General features: G+C 51.0%; 1 protein-coding gene and 1 long non-coding RNA gene across 2 annotated transcripts; one reads left to right on the top strand and one right to left on the bottom strand.

The window, feature by feature from the left end:
* The first annotated feature begins 810 nt into the window (after nucleotides 1-810).
* On the top strand, nucleotides 811-15267 carry Abhd16a (abhydrolase domain containing 16A, phospholipase). The gene is made up of 20 exons (XM_090355989.1): nucleotides 811-992; nucleotides 1948-2004; nucleotides 2692-2758; nucleotides 3001-3087; nucleotides 4096-4181; nucleotides 6557-6630; nucleotides 7018-7140; nucleotides 10048-10162; nucleotides 10261-10362; nucleotides 11847-11910; nucleotides 12263-12312; nucleotides 12656-12779; nucleotides 13230-13334; nucleotides 13561-13624; nucleotides 14003-14059; nucleotides 14171-14233; nucleotides 14342-14418; nucleotides 14503-14601; nucleotides 14696-14742; nucleotides 14931-15267. Exons 1-20 carry the CDS (start codon nucleotides 861-863, stop codon nucleotides 15012-15014), a joined length of 1677 nt encoding a protein of 558 aa, XP_090212115.1. The 5' UTR covers nucleotides 811-860; the 3' UTR covers nucleotides 15015-15267.
* A 344-nt stretch (nucleotides 15268-15611) lies between these two features.
* On the bottom strand, nucleotides 15612-17378 carry LOC150047900 (uncharacterized). Its single transcript, XR_016539315.1, has 3 exons — nucleotides 17272-17378; nucleotides 16611-16778; nucleotides 15612-15952 (listed from the first exon to the last, which is right to left on the bottom strand). It is a non-coding gene; the product is annotated as an uncharacterized LOC150047900 (long non-coding RNA).
* Between the last annotated feature and the right edge of the window lie 4673 nt (nucleotides 17379-22051).

Raw genomic sequence — 22051 nt, forward strand, 5'->3', positions numbered from 1 at the left:
ATGAAGACCCGGGTTCAATTCCTTGGTACCACATACATTAAAAAAAGCTGGAAATGGTTCTGTGGTTCAAGTGGTAGAGCTCTGGCCTTGAGAAAAAGTCCAAGGACAGTGCTCAGGCCCTGAGTTCAAGCCCCATGACTGGCAAAACAAAAAAACCCCAAAACCCCAGTGCCACCAGAGAAACAGAGAAGACAGAGACAGTTTGGGGAGGGGGGGGAGAGAGAGATCTCAAAATTTGTGAGACTCTTATCTCCAATTAACCAGCAAAATGCCAGAAGTGTAGTGCTGTGCCTAAAGTAGTAGAGTGCCGGTCTTTATGAGTATAAAAGTACCAAGGCTCTGAGTTCAAGTCCAGCACCAGCCCCCCCCCCCCCCACACACACAAATGCAGGACAGTGCCCAGGTCTTGAGTTCCAACCCAGGACCGACAAAAGAAAAATGTTTTAATTTTGCGTGTTTTTTTAATTATTATTATTACATACGTTTCTAAATGCCTTCTTTTTTTTTTTTAAACAGGTGCTCCTAATCTTATTTAGCATTTTCACAATCATTCGAGAATGTGCTGATGTTAAGAGGTTAAAGAAACAAAAACAAAAACACTTCAACTGTGGCCCGATCCTTTTTCTACCTCGCCACGTCCCACACCCACTTTCTGTCCACGGGCGCACCCGTAGTTCCAACTGCACGAAAACCCTCCTTGAAGAAGCGTAGCCAGCGCTCAGCTGGGCTCGAGGCGGAGCCGGTACGTGCTGACGTCACGGGCACGCAACACGTCCGAGCCAGGGGAGGGCGGGGCCAGGAGAGGTGGGAGGGAGGGGGGGGGACCTGCTGCTGGAAGAGCAGCGGCCCTACCCGGGGCCATGGCGAAGCTGCTGAGCTGTGTCCTAGGCCCCCGGCTCTACAAAATCTACCGGGAGAGAGACTCCGAACGCTCACCGACCACCGTCTCTGAAACGCCAACTGCAGTCACTAACTCCCATTCCAGCTCCTGGGTGAGTCGAGGTCCCCCCCTGGTGAAGAACATGGTACGGTCCAAACCTTGGCCGGCCTTTGCTCCCTGGAAGTGCCCATTATTGGAAATGAGGGGAGCCCGATTGTCAAGCCGGTTGTCTGAAAAGTCTGCGCTGTTGACTTTCCTGGCTTTAAGTCACGCCTGTGGTCTGACCGCCTCCTCTCTTTACTTCCGATGGAGCACCTCCTTCTCATTCCACCAGGGCTTGCTTTTTCCAGTCCGCGTACCCCCCCCACCCTGTCGGTCATGGTTCATACCGGTCCCCATTGAGTCTCAAGTCCTGTAGGAGATCCTACAGGGTGTAGGGACCCCGTGGATTTTGCTGTCATACTTCTTAGTGCCGTGCTGCTTCTCCTAGCTCAGTTCATCTGCCTCTTAATTGGCCTTGACTATCAAAATGACCTGCATATCATGTATCCCCTGATCCTCACTCCCCAAACCTCGTCTGGAAACCACAGGGTTATTACACTCCCCAGAACAGTGGGTGGTGATAGGCTCTTCCCCTAAACATTCCCTTCCTTTTTTACTGGCAGTTTCAGTTGAGATTTAATAACCTCGACACCGCTACCACCCCTAGCCATATTCTCTTTCTCATCAGCCTACTCATTTCTATTGCTCTCCTAAAGAATTGTCATGGAGTCTTTCTTCCCTAGCCCTTTTCTCCGTGTACACACCCTCACAACTGGGCCAAAGTCACCCAATGGTGCTTTCACTTCTTTCCAAGGCCTGGGCCCTGTTTATTCTCATGGTCAGGGATAGGAAATCAGGCTCAGGGTCAGGGTAGGAGAAAGAAGCTTCAGTGGAGGCCAGGGACCTTGTAGGAGAGATAGCCAAGGAGGCTAGAACCAGAGGACCCACACTGGGGCATTGGAAAGGGATGGGGAAAAGCTAGTCAATCAGTGGGCAGGATCCTAACAGGCCATCTGTGTTGACAGGATTCGTACTATCAGCCTCGTGCCCTGGAGAAACATGCTGACAGCATCCTGGCACTGGTAAGTCTTCCTCAGCATCTGCAAGTCACTGCATCTTTTCAAACCCAGCTGCCCTCTTGAGCTTACCCCTCTCAGCCCTGGAGGGTGGTGAGGGATGCAATGGGCTCTGAAGTAAACCTTCCCAACACACACACACACGAAACATGCTTGGTGCTCCCCTTTGGTATGTATGTAGCCTAACTTTCTCTGGGGCAGCCTGAGTCCTGTGAAAAACATGTTTACTCTTGGGACCATCTGCAGGTGCTAAGTCCTGTAGTCCCCAGTGACCTGTCCTCCCTGGCAACTAACCTCTTTGGCTGCAGAGACAGCTGTGCTCTCTGGCAGAGTTTTTAATGGTAACAGTCTTTTGGGGACCAGGCCAGGGGCTATCCTGAGCAGGGCCAATTGAACAGGCTTATTTAACTTGCGTAGACAGAGAGCCCGGGCATGTACACGTAATGGAATTATGTCCGGAGATGATTTGAAGAAGAAATAGAACCTGCACCCATTTTTCCAGCCTCTGTTACATTCCCATGCATTATTTTTCAATATATACTTGAGTAACTATTGTGTGTGTCATGCCATGCACACAGTAGATACTCAACATGATATTCTCAGGTTATTCACCTTGCTCGGCGCCTAGGCCTGGAAATGGCAGACCAGAGTGTGTGTGGGTATTGATTGCCTGTCCCTGTCTCTCTGCTGCAGGCTTCAGTCTTCTGGTCCATCTCTTATTACTCCTCTCCCTTCGCCTTCTTCTACTTGTACAGGAAAGGTCAGTGTGGTTTCAAAGGTGGTGGGGCCAGAAGTGGGCATGTTTTTGGTGAATAAGCCAAGCCTCCCCTCAAAGAGAAAAAGGGATCTGTGAGGATGACTTGGCTGTCTTCTCCCCCCTGGCACTTCCTCTGAGAGTGGGAAAACTCTAATGAGAGGGTTTCAGGTGGAGGCTGGGGCCAAGCTGGGGGAGAGCCGAGAGGCCCTGTGGAGAGATCTCATATCATCTGTCTTTCCTCCCAGGTTACTTGAGTTTGTCCAAAGTAGTGCCATTTTCTCACTATGCTGGGACATTGCTGCTGCTACTGGCAGGCATAGCCTGTCTCCGAGGTAGGTGGAGAGGAAGCCTGGTTTACATCTGTCCATTGCTGTGCAAATATTAAATATTTTCTGCAAATCCACTTTGAAGCTGGGCCTTAATCTGTGGTGAGTGGTATAAAGCATGATCTTTTCCTTGAGGGACTTAGTTAAAAAAATAATAAAAATAATAACGGGGGGGGGGGGGGCCGGGAGTTTGGCCTAGTGGTAGAGTGCTTGCCTAGCATGCACGAAGACCCGAGTTCGATTCCTCGATACCACATACATAGAAAAAAGCCACAAGTGGTGCTGAGGCTCAAGTGGTAGAGCTGTAGCCTTGAGAAAGTCCAAGGACAGTGCTCAGACCCTGAGCTCAAGCCCAGGACTGGCAAAAAAAAAATAATAATAATAATAATGGGAGCTGGAAATGTGACTTAGTGATGGAGTGCTTGCCTAGCATGCATGAAGCTCTGGGTTCGAGTCCTCAGTACCACATAAACAGAAAAGGCCGGAAGTGGCACTGTAGCTTAAGCAGTAGAGTGCTAGCCTTGAGCAAAAGAAACTCAGGGACAGTACCCAGGCCTTGAGTTCAAGCCCCAGGACTGGAAAAACAAAAACGAAGAAGAAAATTTAACAACACATCAACCTGGGGCCCAGGGGTGTGGCTTAGTGGTAGAGTGCTTGCCTAGCATGCAGGAAGCCCTGGGTTGGATTCCTTGGTACCACACACACAGAAAAGGCTGGAAGTGGTACTAGAAAGCTCAAGGACAGTGCTCAGACCCTGAGTTCAAGCCCTAAGACTGGCAAAAAAAAGAGAGAGAGAGAGAGAAAGAAAGAAAACAAAAGAGAAAGAAAACAAAAAAACCTACAACAACCTGAAGAAGTTAGGAGAGCCAGCCTACAGCCCCACCCACTGTAGACCTTCACTTCCTCTGTGTCTCCCTTTTTCCAGGCCCTTCTTCCCCATCTCCAATTACTTTCCTAGGACTCGGCAGCCAGCTTCCCCGTTTTCCTAATGCCATTTCTTGTCTTCTCTACCAGGCATTGGTCGCTGGACCAACCCTCAGTACCGGCAGTTCATCACCATCTTAGAAGCCACACATCGGAACCAGTCTGCAGAAAACAAGGTGAGAGGATGGGTGAAAGGTGAAAGGTGAGAGGTTCCAGACATACTTCCCACTCCCCACTGCCCACAGGCAGCTTCACTGCTACCCCAGGACACCAGGCACTGACTTCTGCGAGGACAAAGTATGCGTTGTGAGCTTTTGCCTGCGCACCGAGTCAACTGTCCTCCCTACCACTTCTTCTAGAACAGTCCTCTTTCCCCTCTATCTTCCAGCTTCAGGAAGGGTCTAAACATAGAAACATCCACAGTGTTTCTTACGGGAGATCGTTTCTTCCCTTTCACAGCAGCTCAGTCTGTAAAGATTTGTTTAGTGCTCTGTGTAGAACACCATGCCAGCTTTGTTTGGGGACAGAACAAGATGGACAGGTATGTCCACTCTTGTGCCTGGAGCGCAGCGTGGCGCCAGGAGGGAGAAAAGCCAGGGCAACAGTTTCCTTTAAGTTGTGCCAGGCCTGCTGTGCTGGAGTGTGATTATGGTTGAGAAGGGGGGTTGGGGCCCCATAAAGCTCCTTCCTGGTGTGAAGGGGTTTCTGGGATCAAACAGCTATGGCCACCATGCCTTCATTAAAGGCTATTCTACGCCATTTATGGAGCTGTGCAATGATGCTCTGTCCTGTGCCGTCGGAAGCATTTTGTATGTCGCCTATGCCGCATAAGGTGGCAAGATTACTCTCCTCTGTACCCTGAGGAAACAGAGGCTGAGTGACCCTTGCAGAGCCACAGAGCAAAGACCTAGCCAAGCCTGGAGTATGGACAAAGCCTGGCTTAAGTTTGCTTTTGCTTTTCTTCCTTTTGTTTTATTTACTTTTTGTTTTTTTTTTGTTGTTGTTGTTGCTGTTGTTGTTTTTTGCCAGTCCAGGGGCTTGAATTCAGGGCCTGAGCCCTGTCCTTGGGCTTTCTCAACTTAGAGCTCTACACTAGAGCCACAGCACCATTTCTAGCTTTTTTTTTTTTTTCCTATGTATGTGGTACAGAGGAATCAAACCCAGATCTTTGTGCATGCTAGGCAAGCACTCTACCACTAGGCCAAACTCCTGACACCCCCCCCTTGTGTGTGTGTGTGTGTGTGTGTGTGTGTGTGTGTGTGTGTTGGTTGTGCAGCTTCCGCCTAAACATTGTCTCTGAGCTCTTCAGCTTAAGGCTACCACCCTCCCCCCTGAGCTACAGCACCACTTCCAGTTTTATGATGGTTAATTGGAGATAAGAGTCTCACAGACTTTAGTGCCCAGGATGGCTTTTAACTGAGATCCTCAGATCTTAGCCTCCTGAGTAGCTAGGACTTCAGGTGTAAGCCACCACACCCGATGTTATTTACATTTTTGAATAGTTTTTTTTGTTTGTTTGTTTTTTGCTTGTTGGTTTTGCTTGTTGGTCTGAACTAGAATTTAAACTTCACGTGCAAGTTCATGAACTTGGCCTTCATGTTCTCACCTGGCTTTTTCTGCTCAAGTCTGGCACTGGACCACCAGTAGAGTCATACCTCCACTGTCAGTTTTTTTCTGGTTAATTGGAGATAAGAAGCTCTCAGATTTGTCTGCGTAGACTGGCTTTGAACCACCATCTTCACATCTTAGCTTCCTGGGTAGCTAGGATTACAGACATGAGAGACCAATGCCGAGCTCATTTTTTTTTTTTTATAGTTTTGTATTGCTCTCTTTCAGTCAAGTTATTTTTGAAAATATAAAAAAAAATTCTCTTGCAGAAAAAAAAAAAACCCTCAAAATAGCTGGAAGCTGTGGGGATGGGGAAGGAATCTCGCAGAGTGAAGACATAGTTCCCTCCACCTACAGGAAGCGTGTGGACCAACTCTGGGGGTGACCCCAGGCACAGATGGTCTGTGGGGCAACGCTGGCCCCTGGATGCATTAGTTGAGGGGAGCAGCTTTGAGGCTGGAAGAGTCAGGGCTTTATTCAGAAGGAGAACCCGGGTGGATAGGGGCCTACTGTGAGCCAGACATTTCTCAGCCAGCTGGGGGACTGTTGGTTGGAGCAGCTGGGGGAACTTGTAAGCTTCCAAGATGGTGCCCTCTAGAGAACCCCAGAGACAAAGGAATAGTGACCAGCCAGTGGGTCCATTCCCTTGCTCGGAAGCACCAGCTTCCCTTCCTGGGATGCCTCAGTTTTCAGTTTGTGGAAGAGTCAAGTGAGAATGGTTGTCTGGAAGAGGAAAGACAAGGCAGTCCTGATAGCTGCCTTGACAGATTGTTCCTGTGGTTCTAGAGCTTTCCATATGAGAGCTGGGAGGCTGATTCTGCGTGGTCTCCTGTGACGTGGGATGGTCAGGCCTCTGGATGACTGAGGTGTTGAGGTGCTAGGTGGGCGTCCCTCTTCCATGCTCAATTCCTTTTGCTCCCCTGTCTTTCTCTGCCTCCCACAGAAGCAGCTGGCCAACTACAACTTTGACTTCAGGAGCTGGCCAGTGGACTTCCACTGGGAGGAAGCCAGCAGCCGGTGAGGCCCAGTGTGTGCTCTCCCTGCAACTGTGACTGCTCTCCTCCACACCACCCTGTCCTGCTTCCATCCTCTCTGAGGTCCCCAACACCTCACCTTTCAGTGTTACCTTCTCGTTCTTAGATACCCACCAGCCTGCTGCTCCTAACCCCATCCCCCCCTCCAGTTCTGGGGCTTGAACTCAGGGCCTGAGCACTGTTCCTGAGCTTCTTTTTGCTCAAGGCTAGCACTCTACCACTTGAGCCACAGCACTACTTCAGGCCTTTTCTGTTTATGTGGTACTGAGGAATCAAACCCAGGGCTCCCTGCATGCTAGGCAAGCACTCTACCACTGAGCCACATTCTCAGCCCACCTAACTCCATCTCTCATTTCTTCCCTTTCTGCAGGAAGGAGTCCCGAGGGGGACCTTCCCGCCGGGGTGTAGCCCTGCTTCGCCCAGAGCCCCTCCATCGGGGAACAGCAGACACACTCCTCAACCGGGCCAAGAAGCTGCCTTGTCAGATCACCAGGTGGGACACAGCTGGGGAGGAGAGGACGTGGGATGAGGCCCCCGGGGACTAGGTGCACCATCGTCAAATAGCTGTCACGTATTGATTGGGCTTGCTGTGTGCTTGGCGTGGATGGTTTGGGGTGAAGAAACTTTTATTTGTTAGGAGAAGACACTTGCGGTAGCAGGTGAAGTACCGGGACACGAGCGGTTCCAGTGCAGAAGCTTCTCCAACAAGGCGGAGAGGGGGCAGTGGGTTGGGGTGAGGGGGAACCATCTCTAGAGCTGGCCCAAGGTCTAGTGCACCGCCATGTAAGCATCCTGGCCCTGGCCCTCCTGCTCTGTGGTTTCTCCACCTTGCTGTTTGGCCTTGCTCTGCTCCTCTTTCTACGCCTGTGAATAACCTGCCTGAGAGAATTGTTGAGGAGCTGAAGTCACATTGCCTGCGGGCCCGAGAGCACATGGTGACCCAGCTAAGTCTTAGTCATGGTACCCACAGCCTCAGCAAAGACAGCACTGACTCTTACCTTACAGGCTCTTGGGAAGGTTTTTTTTGTTGTTGTTGTTGTTTTGCTTTGTTGTTGTCTGGGCCTGGGCCTGTCCCTGAGCTCTTCAGCTCAAGGCTACACCCTACCCCTGGAGCTACAATGCCACTTCCAGTTTTCTGGTAATTAATTAGAGATAAGAGTCTCACAGACAGACTTTTTAGTAACCCGGGCTGGCTTTGAGATCCTCTAATCCTCCAATCCCAGCTTCTTGAGTAGCTAGGATTTTAGGCGGGAGCCACCGCCTGGCTGGCTCTTGGAATTTTTAATTGTTGGTAGATAGGCAGCAGGTTCAAGAGTACCAAGGAAGCGAGTTGGAGGCATGGTTCAGTTGGTAGAGTAGTAGCTAGTGAGTGAAAGCTGCGGGTACTGATTCTTAGTCTCTGATCTATTTCCTTTTTTTTTTTTTTTTTTTCCCCAGTCCCGGGTCTTGAACTCAGAGTCTAAGCACTGTCCTTGTGCTTCTCAAGGCTAGCACTCTACTACTTGAAGCACAGTACTACCTCATACTTTTTCTATGTATGTGGCACTGAGGAATCGAACCTGGGTCTTCGTGCATGCTAGGCAAGCACTCTACCACTAGGCCGAACTCCCAGCCCTTAGTCTCTGATCTAAAAACAAACAAATAAACAAACAATAAGAATGCCAAGGAAGGACCTGGGCACAGTGGCTCATGCCTGTAATCCTAGCTACTCTGGAAGCTGAGATCTGAGGATCAAGATTATAAGTCAGCCTGGGCAGGAAAGTCCATGAGACTCTTCTCCAGTTAACCACCGAAATGCCACAAAAGAGCTGTGACTCAAGTGACAGCGTTGGCTTTGAGCCAAAGAACCTCAGGGACAACGCGCAGGCCCTAAATTCAAACCTCAGAACTGGCATACCACACACACACACACACACACACACACACCAAAGATGGAGGAAGATTCAGTGGTTGGTTGTTGACAGTGTGCCAATTGGTTGGTTAGAAAGGCAAGCCAGGTGGGCACCGTGGCTCACGCCTGTAATCCTAGCTACTCAGGAGGCTGAGAGCTAAGGATCCAGGTTCAAAGCCAGCCTGGGTACAAAGGGACCTGAGACTCTTACCTTCAGTTAACTTCCAGAAGATGGGAAATGGGACTTGGCTCCAGGGTAGTGTGGTAGCCTTGAGCTGAAGAGCTCAGGGACAGCGCCTAGGCCGAGCTCAAGCCCCAGGACCCACAACAAAAAAAGAAAAAGAAGACAAAGAAAGGCAAGCCAGATTTGAGAGTTTGGAGAGAGGATGCTGGGCAGGATGATACAGACTTTTGTAGTGGCAAAGGTTAACTAACATGACCGAGCATCTTTTTCAGGGCAGTATCTACCATGCCTCATCTACTAGATTCACTAAGTGTTTATTAGCTCCTACTTTACATAGTGTTCTTAGTACCTTATATGTGCACAGCAGCTAACAGACATACCATAGTGAATAAAATGGACAGGGGCTGGAGGTATGGCTTATGTTGTAGAGTGCTTGCCTTAATAAGCATAGGCCCTGAATTCAAGACCCACTACTTGGGGGGGAATACATTTTGATTTTTTCTGGACTAGTGATGTGTATATCCCAGTACTCCCTGCGCTCTTTGTAGCTCCCAGTTAGCTCCCGGGATCACCAGGTCAAACCATTCATGCTACACAGGGTGCTATATGCCTAAACTACTATGTGCTGTAGATTAGTGGTTAAGTATATAGTTTATCAAACATAAACCTAGCCAGATGCTGATGGCTCATGCCTGTCATCCTAGCTACTGAGAGGCTAAGATCTGAGAATCAAGGTTCAAAGCTAGCCTGAGCAGGAAAGTCCAGGAGACTCTTATCTCCAACTAACCAACAGCAAACCAGAAGAGGCAATGGGACTCAAAGTGGTAGAGTGCTAGCCTTGAGCAAAAGGAGTTCAGGGAGTTAAGCCTCAGGACTAAAATAAACAAACAAAAGATATAAATGCTTTATAAGTCTAGGGTCACCTGTGTACATACATACACATATCTGGGTACAAAAAGAAATTTTGACATGCTAAGGGTTGAACTCAGGGCCTCAACTAGGCAGGCCACAAAGTGGGTACCTTACCAATTCGTTCTGTGTGTATGTGTGTAGTGGGGCTTGAATGGGCCTTGAACTTGTGCCCCCCTCCCCCACCTCTACCACACCTCCATTTCTGCCTTTTTGCTGGGTAAGTAGAGAGGGGAGTCTCTGGAATTTGGCTCCAATTTCAGCTTCCCGAGTAACTAGGATTTCTGGTTGCGAGCCACAAAGTTTGCAATTTAAAAAACAAGTTGAAAAGCACTCACCTAGTACATGTATTATTTCAACAAGTCCCAAAAGGGGAAAGCGCAGGGTTGGGGACTCACTAACCATGTTCCCCACAGCTACCTGGTGGCCCACACGCTGGGGCGCCGCATGCTGTACCCAGGCTCCGTGTACCTGCTCCAGAAGGCACTCATGCCTGTGCTGCTCCAGGGCCAAGCTCGCCTGGTGGAGGAGGTGAGACTCCCCCCCTGCCGCCCCTCTGCCGGCCTTGTCTCTCCTAGAGATGCGGCCCCTGCCCCTCACCACCTGGCCTTTGCCTCTCCCTTGCTCAGTGTAATGGTCGCCGTGCGAAGCTGCTGGCTTGTGATGGCAATGAAATTGACACCATGTTTGTGGACCGGCGGGGGACAGCTGAGCCCCAGGGACAGAAGCTGGTGAGAGAAACCAGGGGGCCCAAAGGTGGAGTGTGGGGACTGGAAAGCCTAATCCTCCCTTTTGTGTGGAGCCACGGAAGGGGGTGACCCCATCTCCCAGTGCTGCCCACATATAGAGCGCTGAGGATTGCAGCCTAGACAGGAAAATCCTGAGACTCGTATCTCCAATTAACAGCCAGAACCCTAGAAGTGGAGCTGTGGCTCAAGTGGTAGAGTGCTAGCCTTGAGCAAAAAGAACTCAGGGACATCACGCAGGCCCCACGTTCAAGCCCCACAACCACCACCACCACCAACAACAAAGAAATCCAGAGAGAGGGAAATAGCTGAAGTAGAAGTTAACATGCAAGGATTTTAATAAATAAATAAAGTTACCACTCAGACCAGCATTTGCTATTTGTAAGATATATTTAATCCTCACAATTATCTTGTGAGAAAGTGCCAATATATGAGCCCACTTTACAGATGATAAAACTGAAATACCACACAGTTCTCCCAGAGCTGGTACTTGGATCCCGAGGTGGTCTTGGAAAGAGCTCTGAGCCCAGCATCCACAGGGCTGGGTTCTAGCTCTGCCATCCCCAATGGGAGTTCATATAGGTCCGTATCTTTTTGGGCTCCAGCTCGGGACACTGTGGAATAAGTTTATCTGACTATAAGACTGTAGCCCAGGAAGGGAGAGGGAAAATGAACATTCTACACAACAGAAAGTCACGGATCTGAAACTGGAAAGATAACAAATCTAAGGCCTGGGGCTGTAGCATGCTTAAGACTCTGGGCTCTGGCTGGGAGCAGGGCCTAGTGGTAGACTTCTCACCTAGCATGCATGAAAACCCTGGTTCCATTCCTCAGTACCAGAAGTGGTGCTGAGGCTCAAGTGGTAGAGCTCTAGCCTTGAGAAAGCCCAAGGACAAAGCTCAGGTCCTGAGTTCAAACCCCAAGACTGGCAAAAAAAAAAAAAAAAAAAAAAAAAGACTGGGGGTGGGGAGTTTGGCCTAGTGGTAAGAGCACTTGCCTTGCATGCACTAAGACCTGGGTTCGATTCCTCAGTACCACATACATAGAAAAAAAGCTGGACGTGGTGCTGTGGCTCAAGTGGTAGAGCTCTAGCCTTGAGAAAGCCCACGGACAGTGCTCAGGCCCTGAGCTCAAGGACTGGGCTCTATTCCCTAACCTCCCTGCCAAAAAAAAAAAGACTGTAATCACATCCTGAGAGATGTCTCCCCAGAGGTCTCCCAGGAAGGAGGGCCATGTGCTGGGCCAGGGAATGGTTTGACTTGAGGTCTTCCTCTGAGGGCGAGTTTGCTAAGCATTTATAACCATTTTGCCTCTCACCCAGGGATCTATGGAAGAAGCAGCTCCTATTCCCCTTGGGGAGAAGGGAACTTCCACTCCCTCTCTTCTCCTAGTGCCCTCCACAGCTGCTCACACAGGGGCTTCACACCTGGCTTGGCGTCTCCTCAGCCTCCCTCTTGCTCTCTCCCCAGGTGATCTGCTGTGAAGGAAACGCAGGGTTCTATGAGGTGGGCTGTGTCTCCACACCCCTGGAAGGTAGGCCCTGGCTCCAGCCTCCTCATCTCTATCCCTTGGACTAGAATGTTCTCCGAAGGTGTCCTGCACCTCCCTGAATGCTTTGGCCTCCCTGGCCACTCTTCTCTGGGCAAGATCTAGTGAAAAGTTCACTCCTCATTTGCTTTGCTAGCCATACATTCCTTCTCTGGGCGTGTCCCCGGCTTTATTAGGCCCACTCCTATTCCTATGCACTTTGGCATTGTCTCTGTATCTTGAGAAGGCTAGAAGTTAATTGCCTCTTGAGCTAGAGGGTCCTTCTGCTGTCCTTTCCCTTGGGACAGAAAGGGGTGTGGGCCACGAGGTTTCATTGCCTTCTCCCTCTGTGTTGCAGCTGGATTTTCAGTCCTGGGCTGGAATCATCCAGGTTTTGCTGGAAGCACGGTGAGTCCCTCTCTCTGGAATCCCCACTTTTTCCAGAACCATGGCTATCTTCCTCTGCTCAGCCACTGGAGAGAGCAAATGGGGTGCCTGTCTCTGTGGGGCTCCCCCACTCTCAAGCCCTGGGTCCTGAGGGTGGGAAGGCAGCATGGGAGCGCAGCCCCATGGTCACAGCAGGACCAGCAGAGCGACAGTGGCACACAGTCTTCTAGAGAGAACCGCTTGTCTAGCCATGCTTCTCCCATACCTCCTTTGTGTGTCCCGTGATGGTTGTGGGGAGGGCTCATTCCAGGAAGGCACAGGTGACAGGTGACCTCCCCCTCTTGTCTTTGCCTCACCCCTGCAGGGGGTGCCATTCCCACAAAACGAGGCCAATGCCATGGATGTGGTGGTCCAGTTTGCCATACACCGCCTGGGCTTCCAGCCCCAGGACATTGTCCTCTACGCCTGGTCCATTGGCGGATTCACTGGTACCAGCCTCCCCTTTCCCTCCCCACCTTGGACTAGAGAGCCGGGGCCCTACACAGATGGCCCTGGGTGAGGGTGGAGAAAGGCTCAGGGAAGAGAGAAGCAGAATGTAAGTAGGCCTGGAAGATGATATCCATGTATGCACCTCTCCTTTCCTTCCACCCTGTGCCTGGTCATTCAAAGAAGTAGACCAGGGGTTGGAGGCATGGCTCGGTTGGTAGAAGGCTAGACAATGAGCAAAAGCAACAGGTACAGTTTGAGTCGTGGTCTCCAACCTAAAACACAAAAAGAACTAAACTGATATCCTGGGGTAGGGAGATCAGGAAGAAGAAAATATTTGGAGATGATGTCTCTACCCAGGCTCACACAGTAAGAAGGATCAGGTCAGGGAGGAGCGTGGAGGGCACAGGCTGGATGCCCTCTCAGGCTTCTTCATTCTCCTTGTGTGCCAGCCACGTGGGCAGCCATGTCCTACCCAGACATTAGTGCTGTGATTCTGGACGCCTCCTTTGATGACCTGGTTCCCTTGGCGCTGAAGGTCATGCCTGACAGCTGGAGTGAGTGCAGCTCGTTCCCAGGCCCACCAGGGAAGGGTTGCTCTGGAGTTGGGGGCTGTTCTAACTGGAAGTGGTTCCCCTTTTTTCTTGGGATGGGCTGTAGGTCATTGTTAAGAATTAGTTTGCGCTATCCTGTGCCTCAGTTTCTCTCCCTGGGAACAGTGGAGACCTTTATGTTGAGTTAGGGCCTTGTCTCTGCTATCCCTTCACCTTTATCCCACTGCAGAGGGCCTGGTGACCCGGACGGTGAGGCAGCATCTCAATCTAAACAACTCGGAGCAGCTGTGCAGGTGAGGGCAGCCCAGTGTGGCACCCCTGCCAGCCCCCGCCCCCCCCTCCCGAAGCCCACTCCAGCTCCACTGGGCATTGCATGCTGAAATTACTATTGATGTGCTAAGTTGGTAAATGGCTGCTACTTTACAGCCTGAGTGACCAGCTGGTCTTTGTAGGTCCCCTGAGACTCTGGACCTCATGACCTGGCAACTAAAGGGTCAGACACCACAAAGATCTCCCCCCCCCCCCAACATCACCCCTGGGCCAGACTGAGCCATGACCATTCCTAGGGAGACTCACCCCTGGATGAGGAGCCCCTGTAGCAGGGGTGGGGACAGCCCACTTTTCACCTGGCTTCCTCAGAACTCTTCCCTCCTCACTGCTTTGTCCTAAAGGTTCCAGGGCCCTGTGCTTTTGATCCGGAGAACCAAGGATGAGATCATCACCACCACGTGAGCAGCTGCTCTGCCTCTCCTGCAGCCTAGGGTCTGCCTAGGAAATTACCCAGGTTTCTAGACCCTTCTCAACACCCCCCCCTTCACCCCCATAATTCTCACCACCAGGGTTCCTGAGGACATCATGTCCAACCGAGGCAATGACCTCTTGCTGAAGCTCCTGCAGTTTCGGTGAGAGCTGGGGAGTTGGGAGTGGAGGAGGTGGGCTCAGGGATGGAGCGAGGTTCGTGGATAAAGAGTGAAATTAATTCGGCCCTGCCCTGTTCCCGGTCCCTCTAGGTATCCTCGCGTGATGGCAGAGGAGGGCCTTCGAGTGGTGAGACAGTGGCTGGAAGCCTCCTCCCAGCTAGAGGAAGGTGAGAGGTAGCGGGTGAGGCTTACGGGCAGGGACCTGGCCAAGTCCGGGGCACTGACAAGGCCTCATCCCTCTCCCTGACCAGCCTCGATTTACAGCCGATGGGAAGTAGAGGAAGACTGGTGTCTGTCTGTCCTCCGGTCCTACCAAGCGGAACATGGGCCTGACTTTCCCTGGAGCGTGGGTAAGGACAGCCCCAGGCAGGAGGGAGGACGGGTTGAGCCAGGAATGGGATGGATGAGCAGACAGGGCTGGGTGTGAGTGCCATCTCTCTGCAGGGGAGGACATGAGTGCAGATGGACGGCGACAGCTGGCGTTGTTTCTGGTGAGCGCAGGAGTGGGAAGCATGGTGGGAGGGGAGGCCTGACTGGCAGGGGTCTGATGCCAGGCTTGGTGAAGTGACAGCTTTCCTACTGGGAGTGGGCAGATGGAAAGAGTGGCAGGTGGAGAGGGCTCTGCAGCGACTTTGGTCACCACAGCCCTGCACTTGTCCACCTCCCTCCCTTCCTCTAGGCCCGGAAGCATCTGCACAACTTTGAGGCCACGCACTGCACCCCGCTCCCAGCCCAGAATTTCCAGATGCCCTGGCACCTCTAGGGACCACACAGGACTCGGACTGGAAGAACAGGACGGAAAGAGACATGAGGGTGGACCCTTTTATTAGTCATTCTCGATGTTCGTGTTGCTGTTTGTAGTTTGTGGAAAGTGGAGGACCAGCGCCTCCTCATCACTGCTCTTCTTGCACGTTTCCCCTCATCCACACGACAGCACTCAACCTTCCCCACCATACACTCTGCATTGAATGAATGGATTATTCCTAATAATTAATAAAAAGGTATTTTTTCTAGTACCTGGCTAATGGTGTGACTTTCCAAGTATTCAGAGAGCTTTGGGCTGGTAGTGAGGACAGCAGAAAACCCAAAGGACAAAGCTTTGGAAACACCAACTCTGTGCCTCCAGGCCTTCAGCCTCCAGCCCGAGCTGTCCTCAGGCAGTGGGTCTCAAGCCTCTCCCTTCCTAACATGCTGGGCTCCCAGTTATCCCAGCTTTGCATACCCTCCTGCTTGCCCCTCCTCCTTCCTCCTTCCCTGCATGCCACTCCCCCACTCCACGCACACCCAGGAGCCCATAAACCCCCTTTGCTTATAACTTATTTACGAAGTGCTTACTTATATCCAAGTTCACCTACTCAGTTCCTCTACTGATTTCCAGGTTTGATCTGGAAATATGTCACTTTCAGTGCCCCCAATATTCTTTGCTCAGCTTTTGTTATTCTCTAAGGGAGAGGGAAGATACCTGGGTTTTAGAAGCAGTCCCTGCAGGCCTCCTTACCTTGTCATCAAGTCTTCTCACATCTTATTTGTCATTTAGTAAACACAAGGCCTGCCATGAACTAAGATCCAGGTGCCATAGGACTTCCAGAGCACACTTGGCCTTTGAACAGCTCTGGTAGAATGTTTAGCTCTGGTAGAACACTTCCCAAGGTGGACTGGAGGAAACTGATTGTCCATGACTTTTATTTGTAATGCTTGGACCTGTGAAACAGAATGAGCCCCTCCTTTACCCATCTTTTCCCCTTGGAAATTGGTATTTTTCAGAGGAAATAGCCACAGGATTAACACACAGAGCCCATTATGTTGAGCCGTATTGTGATGTCCCAGGTATAGTTTTTGGCTACTTTATTATTATTATTATTATTATTATTATTATTATTATTATTATTATTACAAAGGTGATACCCCAGAAGGGTTACCGTTACATAAGTTGGGTAACGAGTGCATTTCTTTTTTTTTTTTTTAACTTTTTTTTTCTTTTTTTTTTTTTGCCAGTCCTGGGCTTGAGCTCAAGGCCTGAGCACTGTTCTTGAGCTTTTCTCAAGGCTAGAGCTCTACCACTTGAGCCTCAGCACCACTTCCGGCTTTTTTCTATGTATGTGGAATCGAACCTGGGTCTTTGTGCATGCTAGGCAGGCACCCTACCACTAGGCCAAACTCCCGGCCCCAGGAGTGCATTTCCTCCCAGTTTTTCCCTCCTCTCCACACCCACAAATTGTATGGTTTGTTTTCAACATAGTGTCTGGCTAACTTCGGTGTCTCCCTCTACCCCAGCCTGTGACCCTCCTCTGTGAACCTGGGGCAGAGGTGGTCTGCCTTCCATCAGCTTTGCTCCTTAGGGAAGGGACATCTGACTTACCAGGTGATTATTTGGGACTAGAAGAGAGGCAATCACACCTCCAAAATGTTTCACCTTCAGCCAACAGCTGGTACAGAGCTGATGATGATACCCCTCTCCTGCGGACAGTAGGAGGCCCACCAACTCCGTGTCAGTGCTGCACCCTCCATATCTGGATTCCAGTAGTTCCTGGGGAAGTCAATAGAGATACCCCACAGAGGTCTCAACACTCAGGTGCTAGAGGGTTGGGGATAGCTAAAGACAGTGAGGGGAAGTTACACCTATGAAGAGGTGGGTCACACTTTTCTTTCTTTTTCTTTTTTTTTTTCCAGTCCTGGGCTTGAGCTCAGGGCCTGAGCACTGTCCTTGGACTTTTTCAAGGCTAGAGCTCTACCAATTGAGCCTCAGCACCACTTCCAGCTTTTTTCTATGTATGTGGTGCCGAGGAATCGAACCCCGGTCTTCATGCATGCTAGGCAAGCACTTTAACCACTAGGCCAAACTCCCCGCCAAGTCACACTCCTTTTTTTTCTTGCATTTTTTTATTGTAATTAGTAAAAGGGTTACATGATATTTGCCAGATAGAAGGTGCATTAATTCATATACATTGATACCCTTTCACATGTCTTGGTACCCATTTCCCTCCCCCCCCACACCCCCCAAGTCACACTCTTTATCTTACCTAGTCCCCTTGGCCCAGGCTCTGCCCTGCTGCGATCCCAGTGTGATGTCTGGGGTGTTAGGGATTGAAGATCTGCTCCCTGCTTATAGGAGGGACATGTGGGATCCTCTTCCCCTTCCTCTCACCCTCCCCTCAGTCTCCTACCCCCAGAATGGCACTCAACCTCAGTATCTAATGCTTAAGACCCCTGGGCTTGTGTTTCTTTATGTAGCCTTCTTGAGTGAGGGCTCCTGAGGTGGAGAATCCTGAGGGTCTCTGAGAGCCCAGGGTTGAGGACCGCCAGATCTCTCTTCACCCACTCACATCCCTCCATTCCAGAGCCACCCAGAGGTGGAGCCTGGTCATTCATTTACACTGAGGCTAAAGACGACTGGTTTCTCCCTAAGCACACTCACTCAGAACTCGGGGTCTCCTCAGACTCCACCATTATAGCTCCACATGCACTTTTTTGCTTGGTCCTGTTTCTGTCCTCAGGCCTCGCCTCCTTGTTTTCATCACTCAGTTTATCCCTAGACATCCCTTGTTCTGAAGGAGGGCACTGGCCTGCGGATACCACCAGCTGCGGCTGTCGCCATGGCGACCACTGCAACATCTTAACTATATTTAGGAGCCAGTCACCATGGAAATAACCTCCCTCCCTTCACTGGGGCCTCGCCCCTCTGCGTGGTCAGGGGAGGAACGGAAACCAGGGTGGAATTCATAAGCCATGCCTCCTTCCAGCTTGTCACCCCAACCCCACAGCAGACCTCCTCCAGGAGCCTGCTCCCGGCCCTGCTTAGCCCCCCATCCTTGGCCTTCAGTTTCGGTTATGTATATTCCAAAGAGGGGCTCAGAGGGGGCCTCAAAAACAAGACCCGGCCCGCCTCTCCTGACTCCTTCCCTGGGCGCCCCTCTCATCCCTAGTGCAGTCAGGTTTCCTCTCGCTCCAAAGCTGGGGAGGGGCACCCCTCGGATCTCTTCCTTCCCGGCCATCGTCCGGGACCTGGTTTTCCCTTAGTGTTTTGCCATCTTCCGCTCCCCATCAGGTGACCCCTGGGTCCGACCCGGACCTCCAGATGTAGAACTGCGGGGAGCCCGGGTCCGGGTCAGAGGGGAGGGGAGGCCGCTGCGTCCCAGGCCGCAGAGCCGCGCTAGGCCGGGCGCCCCGTGCGTCCTCCGGGAGCGGCGGCGGCGCAGGCGGGCGCGGAGAAGGCGCAGGGCAGACAGAACGGGCCCCCCACCCCCGGCCCCCCGGAATCCAGAATCACCGACCAGCAGCTGAGCTTGACCGGGGCGGGGCTCCCGAGCCCCAAGGAGGCACTGACATGCGATCGACGCGTCCTTCTTGGCGTCTCACTGGGCCACGTCTTTCACCTCCAAGTGCAAGCCTGACCCAACATTTTGTCTGACGCCAAACCCTCCCAGGCTATCTACCCTCCCAGGCTGCATTCTAGACGTACTGGTACACACACACGCACACACACACACACACACACACACGCACACACACACACCGCCCTCCTAGCCGCTCCACGCGCCTACAGCGCCATCTTGCGACTGAATTTAGAATAGCATCCGATGTCGGATTCCAGCCTTTCCATTCTCCAATAAGCCAAAGTGATCGTCTTTTGAAAGAACTCTGAACACCCTCAGGTCCTTAGTTTTTCCTGACCAGGCGCTCCTGGAGGCACTCTGCCGACCCCAACGCGCCGTTGTTTGCTTTGTCTACCCCACGAGTAGGGACTGTGTACACTTGTATCCCCCTGATGCAGTGATTGTTGAGTGAATATGGAAGTTCTCATGTTGGGTGCGGTGGCTCACTCCTGTAATCCTAGCTACTCAGGAGGCTGAGATCTTAGGTAGGATTGTGGGTCAAAGCCAACCGGGTCAGAAAAAGTCCCTGAGAGACTCCTACCTCCAATAAATTACCCCAAAAAGCTGCAAGTGACTCAAGTGCTAGTGACTCAGCAAAAGAGGTCAGGAACAGTGCCCCAGACACTAAATTAAGAAGTTCTCAGCCTATTGCTGAAGCCCTGACCCAAAGCCAGGATGATGGGGCCCAGAGTAGCCCCAGCGGTGGGGGAGGACACTCTGAACTTGTTGCTATTCTAGCACCAATTTCCACCAAAACGTACTGATTCTCTCCTTCCTCTTAGCCAACCTCTCTTCTACAAATGTACAGCCCAGGCTGAAAGAAGACAGTCACGAGGCCCTGCTAAGAGCTTAAGTCTGGAACCTCCATGCCTCCACAGAACCCTTCAAACCCTTCTACACAGCCCTCTTAGTAAAGTGCTGGTCAGGATGAGCTTAGTGTTTGGTGAACGGCTCCACAAAGAATCTCAACTTTCTGGATGGAAAAAATGCAGACACTGGGTGTCAGGGTACTTCTGCCCAGATAGCAGGAACTATACCATAGGTGGCATGGTAGAAGAATGTCGTCTATCCACCAACCTAGACAACCCCACCCCACCTCAATGAAAGGCATCTGGTGTCAGAATCCTGGAACTAAGTACCCACAAACAGCTTAGTCCCATCTTAACAGGCAATTCGTGGGAATATGCACTCTACATGTAGTCTTCCTGGTTTAAAGAACTTTTCATTTCAGGTGAAAAACTGGCACTACCTTGGTGGAGTGTTCTTCCATTTTGCAGGGCATGTTTAAAGCCAGGGAGAGTCATTCTGCATATTTGCTCTTTACCTGAGCAAAGGTGGAAGGAATGTAGTCCATTAGCCACAAGTCTAGGAAGAATAAGGAGGGTTTTGCAATCCTGTTTAAATCACATCTGTAGCAACCACATCTCTACACCTTCCCACATCTGAGCCTGACCTCACAAAGAATGTGACACAAAATATGGAGGTAAATTGGGGGACATGGAAAAGAGCAGGAGAAACTCTCCCTCCTCCTCTCACCAAGCACCAAATAAAATAAAGCTAAGAAGGCCTGATATTTGGAAAGACCAGAGAGCAGACCAGGATAGAAGGGGGCTGGGGGACAGGGAGTCAGTTTCGCCAGGTTTGCCATGTCAGGAAATCAGCACAGATGCCTACCCCACATCTTTCCTGATGCAAGTTTTTGTGCAGATTGAGTTTTTGTCTGGACTGACTTAGGGACATAGGGCCAGATCTGAGATGATGTGACAGGTAACCAAAAGAGGGGAGGGAGAAACAGTGAACAGATAACTTCGGTGCCTTCCTTAGGTCAGCTGGGAAGAAATCATACTTCAGATTTTCTCATGGGAAGACAGCAGCACCAGACAGCAAGGGAAGAAATTAAACCACAGTCACACAGATGCTGGCAGTACCAAAGAGGAGGCTTGCAAGATCACAACACAGTGGCTGTGGGTTTTCTCAGAGGACAGTGCAGGATGATGATAAGTACTGGAACAGAGGCAGAATCTAGGAAGTGGAAAGTGTCAACAGCCAACCTGGGGAAGACCCAGAGTCCTGAACACTTCACGAACAAGTACATGTGGTGCAGTCAACAGTGCAACAGCTCTAAAGGCAGGGTGGCCAGGGAGTCCAGCACCTAAGGCTCCTTTCCAGAATGAAAGCCAGGCAATCAGAGAGGTTCAGGGGCCTGCAGAACTAGTGGGTCTGAGAGTTGTACTGGGGCAAGATCTTTCAGGGGGACTAGGCAGGGAGTTGTAAAGCTGGGTACCTGGTGCTAGTCTAGGAGGTGCAACACAGGGCCTAAGACTACTCCAAAAAATAGCTATTTTGGGGCTCTACTCACAGTAAACTGCTATCACCACACGAGGGATGAGCAGCTGCTTGCTGCCCTTTTTGGTGCCCAAAATGTATCCCATAGAAAGATGGTCTAAGAAGCAACAGACTTCAGAAACAGGAGCTGGGGACGCAGTAGAAAGGAGTAATGGGGGCAGCAGTTTAATCCCCAAGGTGCCTGCTCTGTAGAAAGCCTGTTTTGTTTTGTTTTTTTTCCCAACAGTTCTGGAGCTTGAATTCAGAGCCTAGGCGCTGTCCTGTCCTTGGACACTTCTTGCTCATGCTAGGCAAGCACTCTCACTAGTCTACACTTCTGGCCCGGAAGCCAGATTTCCTAGGGCTCCAACTCCAACCTCTTCCTCCAGCCCTGAACGTAGTGTTAACCTTTCCCTCAGTGAAATCATAACATCTACAAGCCACACAGGCCAGCTTGGCAACCCCACCTTCCTGGGACCACACCTTGATCCTGAGCTGCTGGGAGGTGTGGATAGCAGCTGGAGTTAAGAGCTTCCCTAGGTACCCAAGATATTCTTGCCTGGGGCAGGATCTGGGCTGGGGAAACAATTTGACTAGGAGAATCCTCAATTGTGATGGCTGAGTGTGGAGGAGTGACCCAGATAGAACCACACCTATGTACCACCAGGGTATTTATCTAGCTGCCAGTCCTTTATGACTTTTTTCCCCCCAGTCCTGAGGCTTGAACTCAGGGCCTGATCACTGTCCTTGAACTTTCTCAAGGATAGAGCTCTACCACTGGAACCACAGCACCACTTTCGGCTTTTTTCTATGTATGTGGTATCAAGGAATCGAACCTGGGTCTTCGTGTGTATTAGGCAAGAACTCTACCTCTAGGCCAAACTCCTGCTGGTCTTTAAAAAGCAAAAATTGTCTAGTAGTAGAATGCTTGCCTAGCATGCATGAAGACCCAGGTTCGATTCCTTGATACCACATACATAGAAAAAAGCCAGAAGTAATGCTGTGGCTCAAGTGGTAGAGTACTGGCCTTGAGAAAACTCAAGGATAGTCCCAGGCTCTGAGGGGGTTCAAACCCCAGGTCAGGGGAAGGGGGGGAGAAAAA

The sequence above is a fragment of the Megascapheus bottae genome, chromosome 22 (assembly GCF_031878675.1).
Source record: "Megascapheus bottae isolate mThoBot1 chromosome 22, mThoBot2.hap1, whole genome shotgun sequence".
Classification (NCBI taxonomy): domain Eukaryota; kingdom Metazoa; phylum Chordata; class Mammalia; order Rodentia; family Geomyidae; genus Megascapheus; species Megascapheus bottae.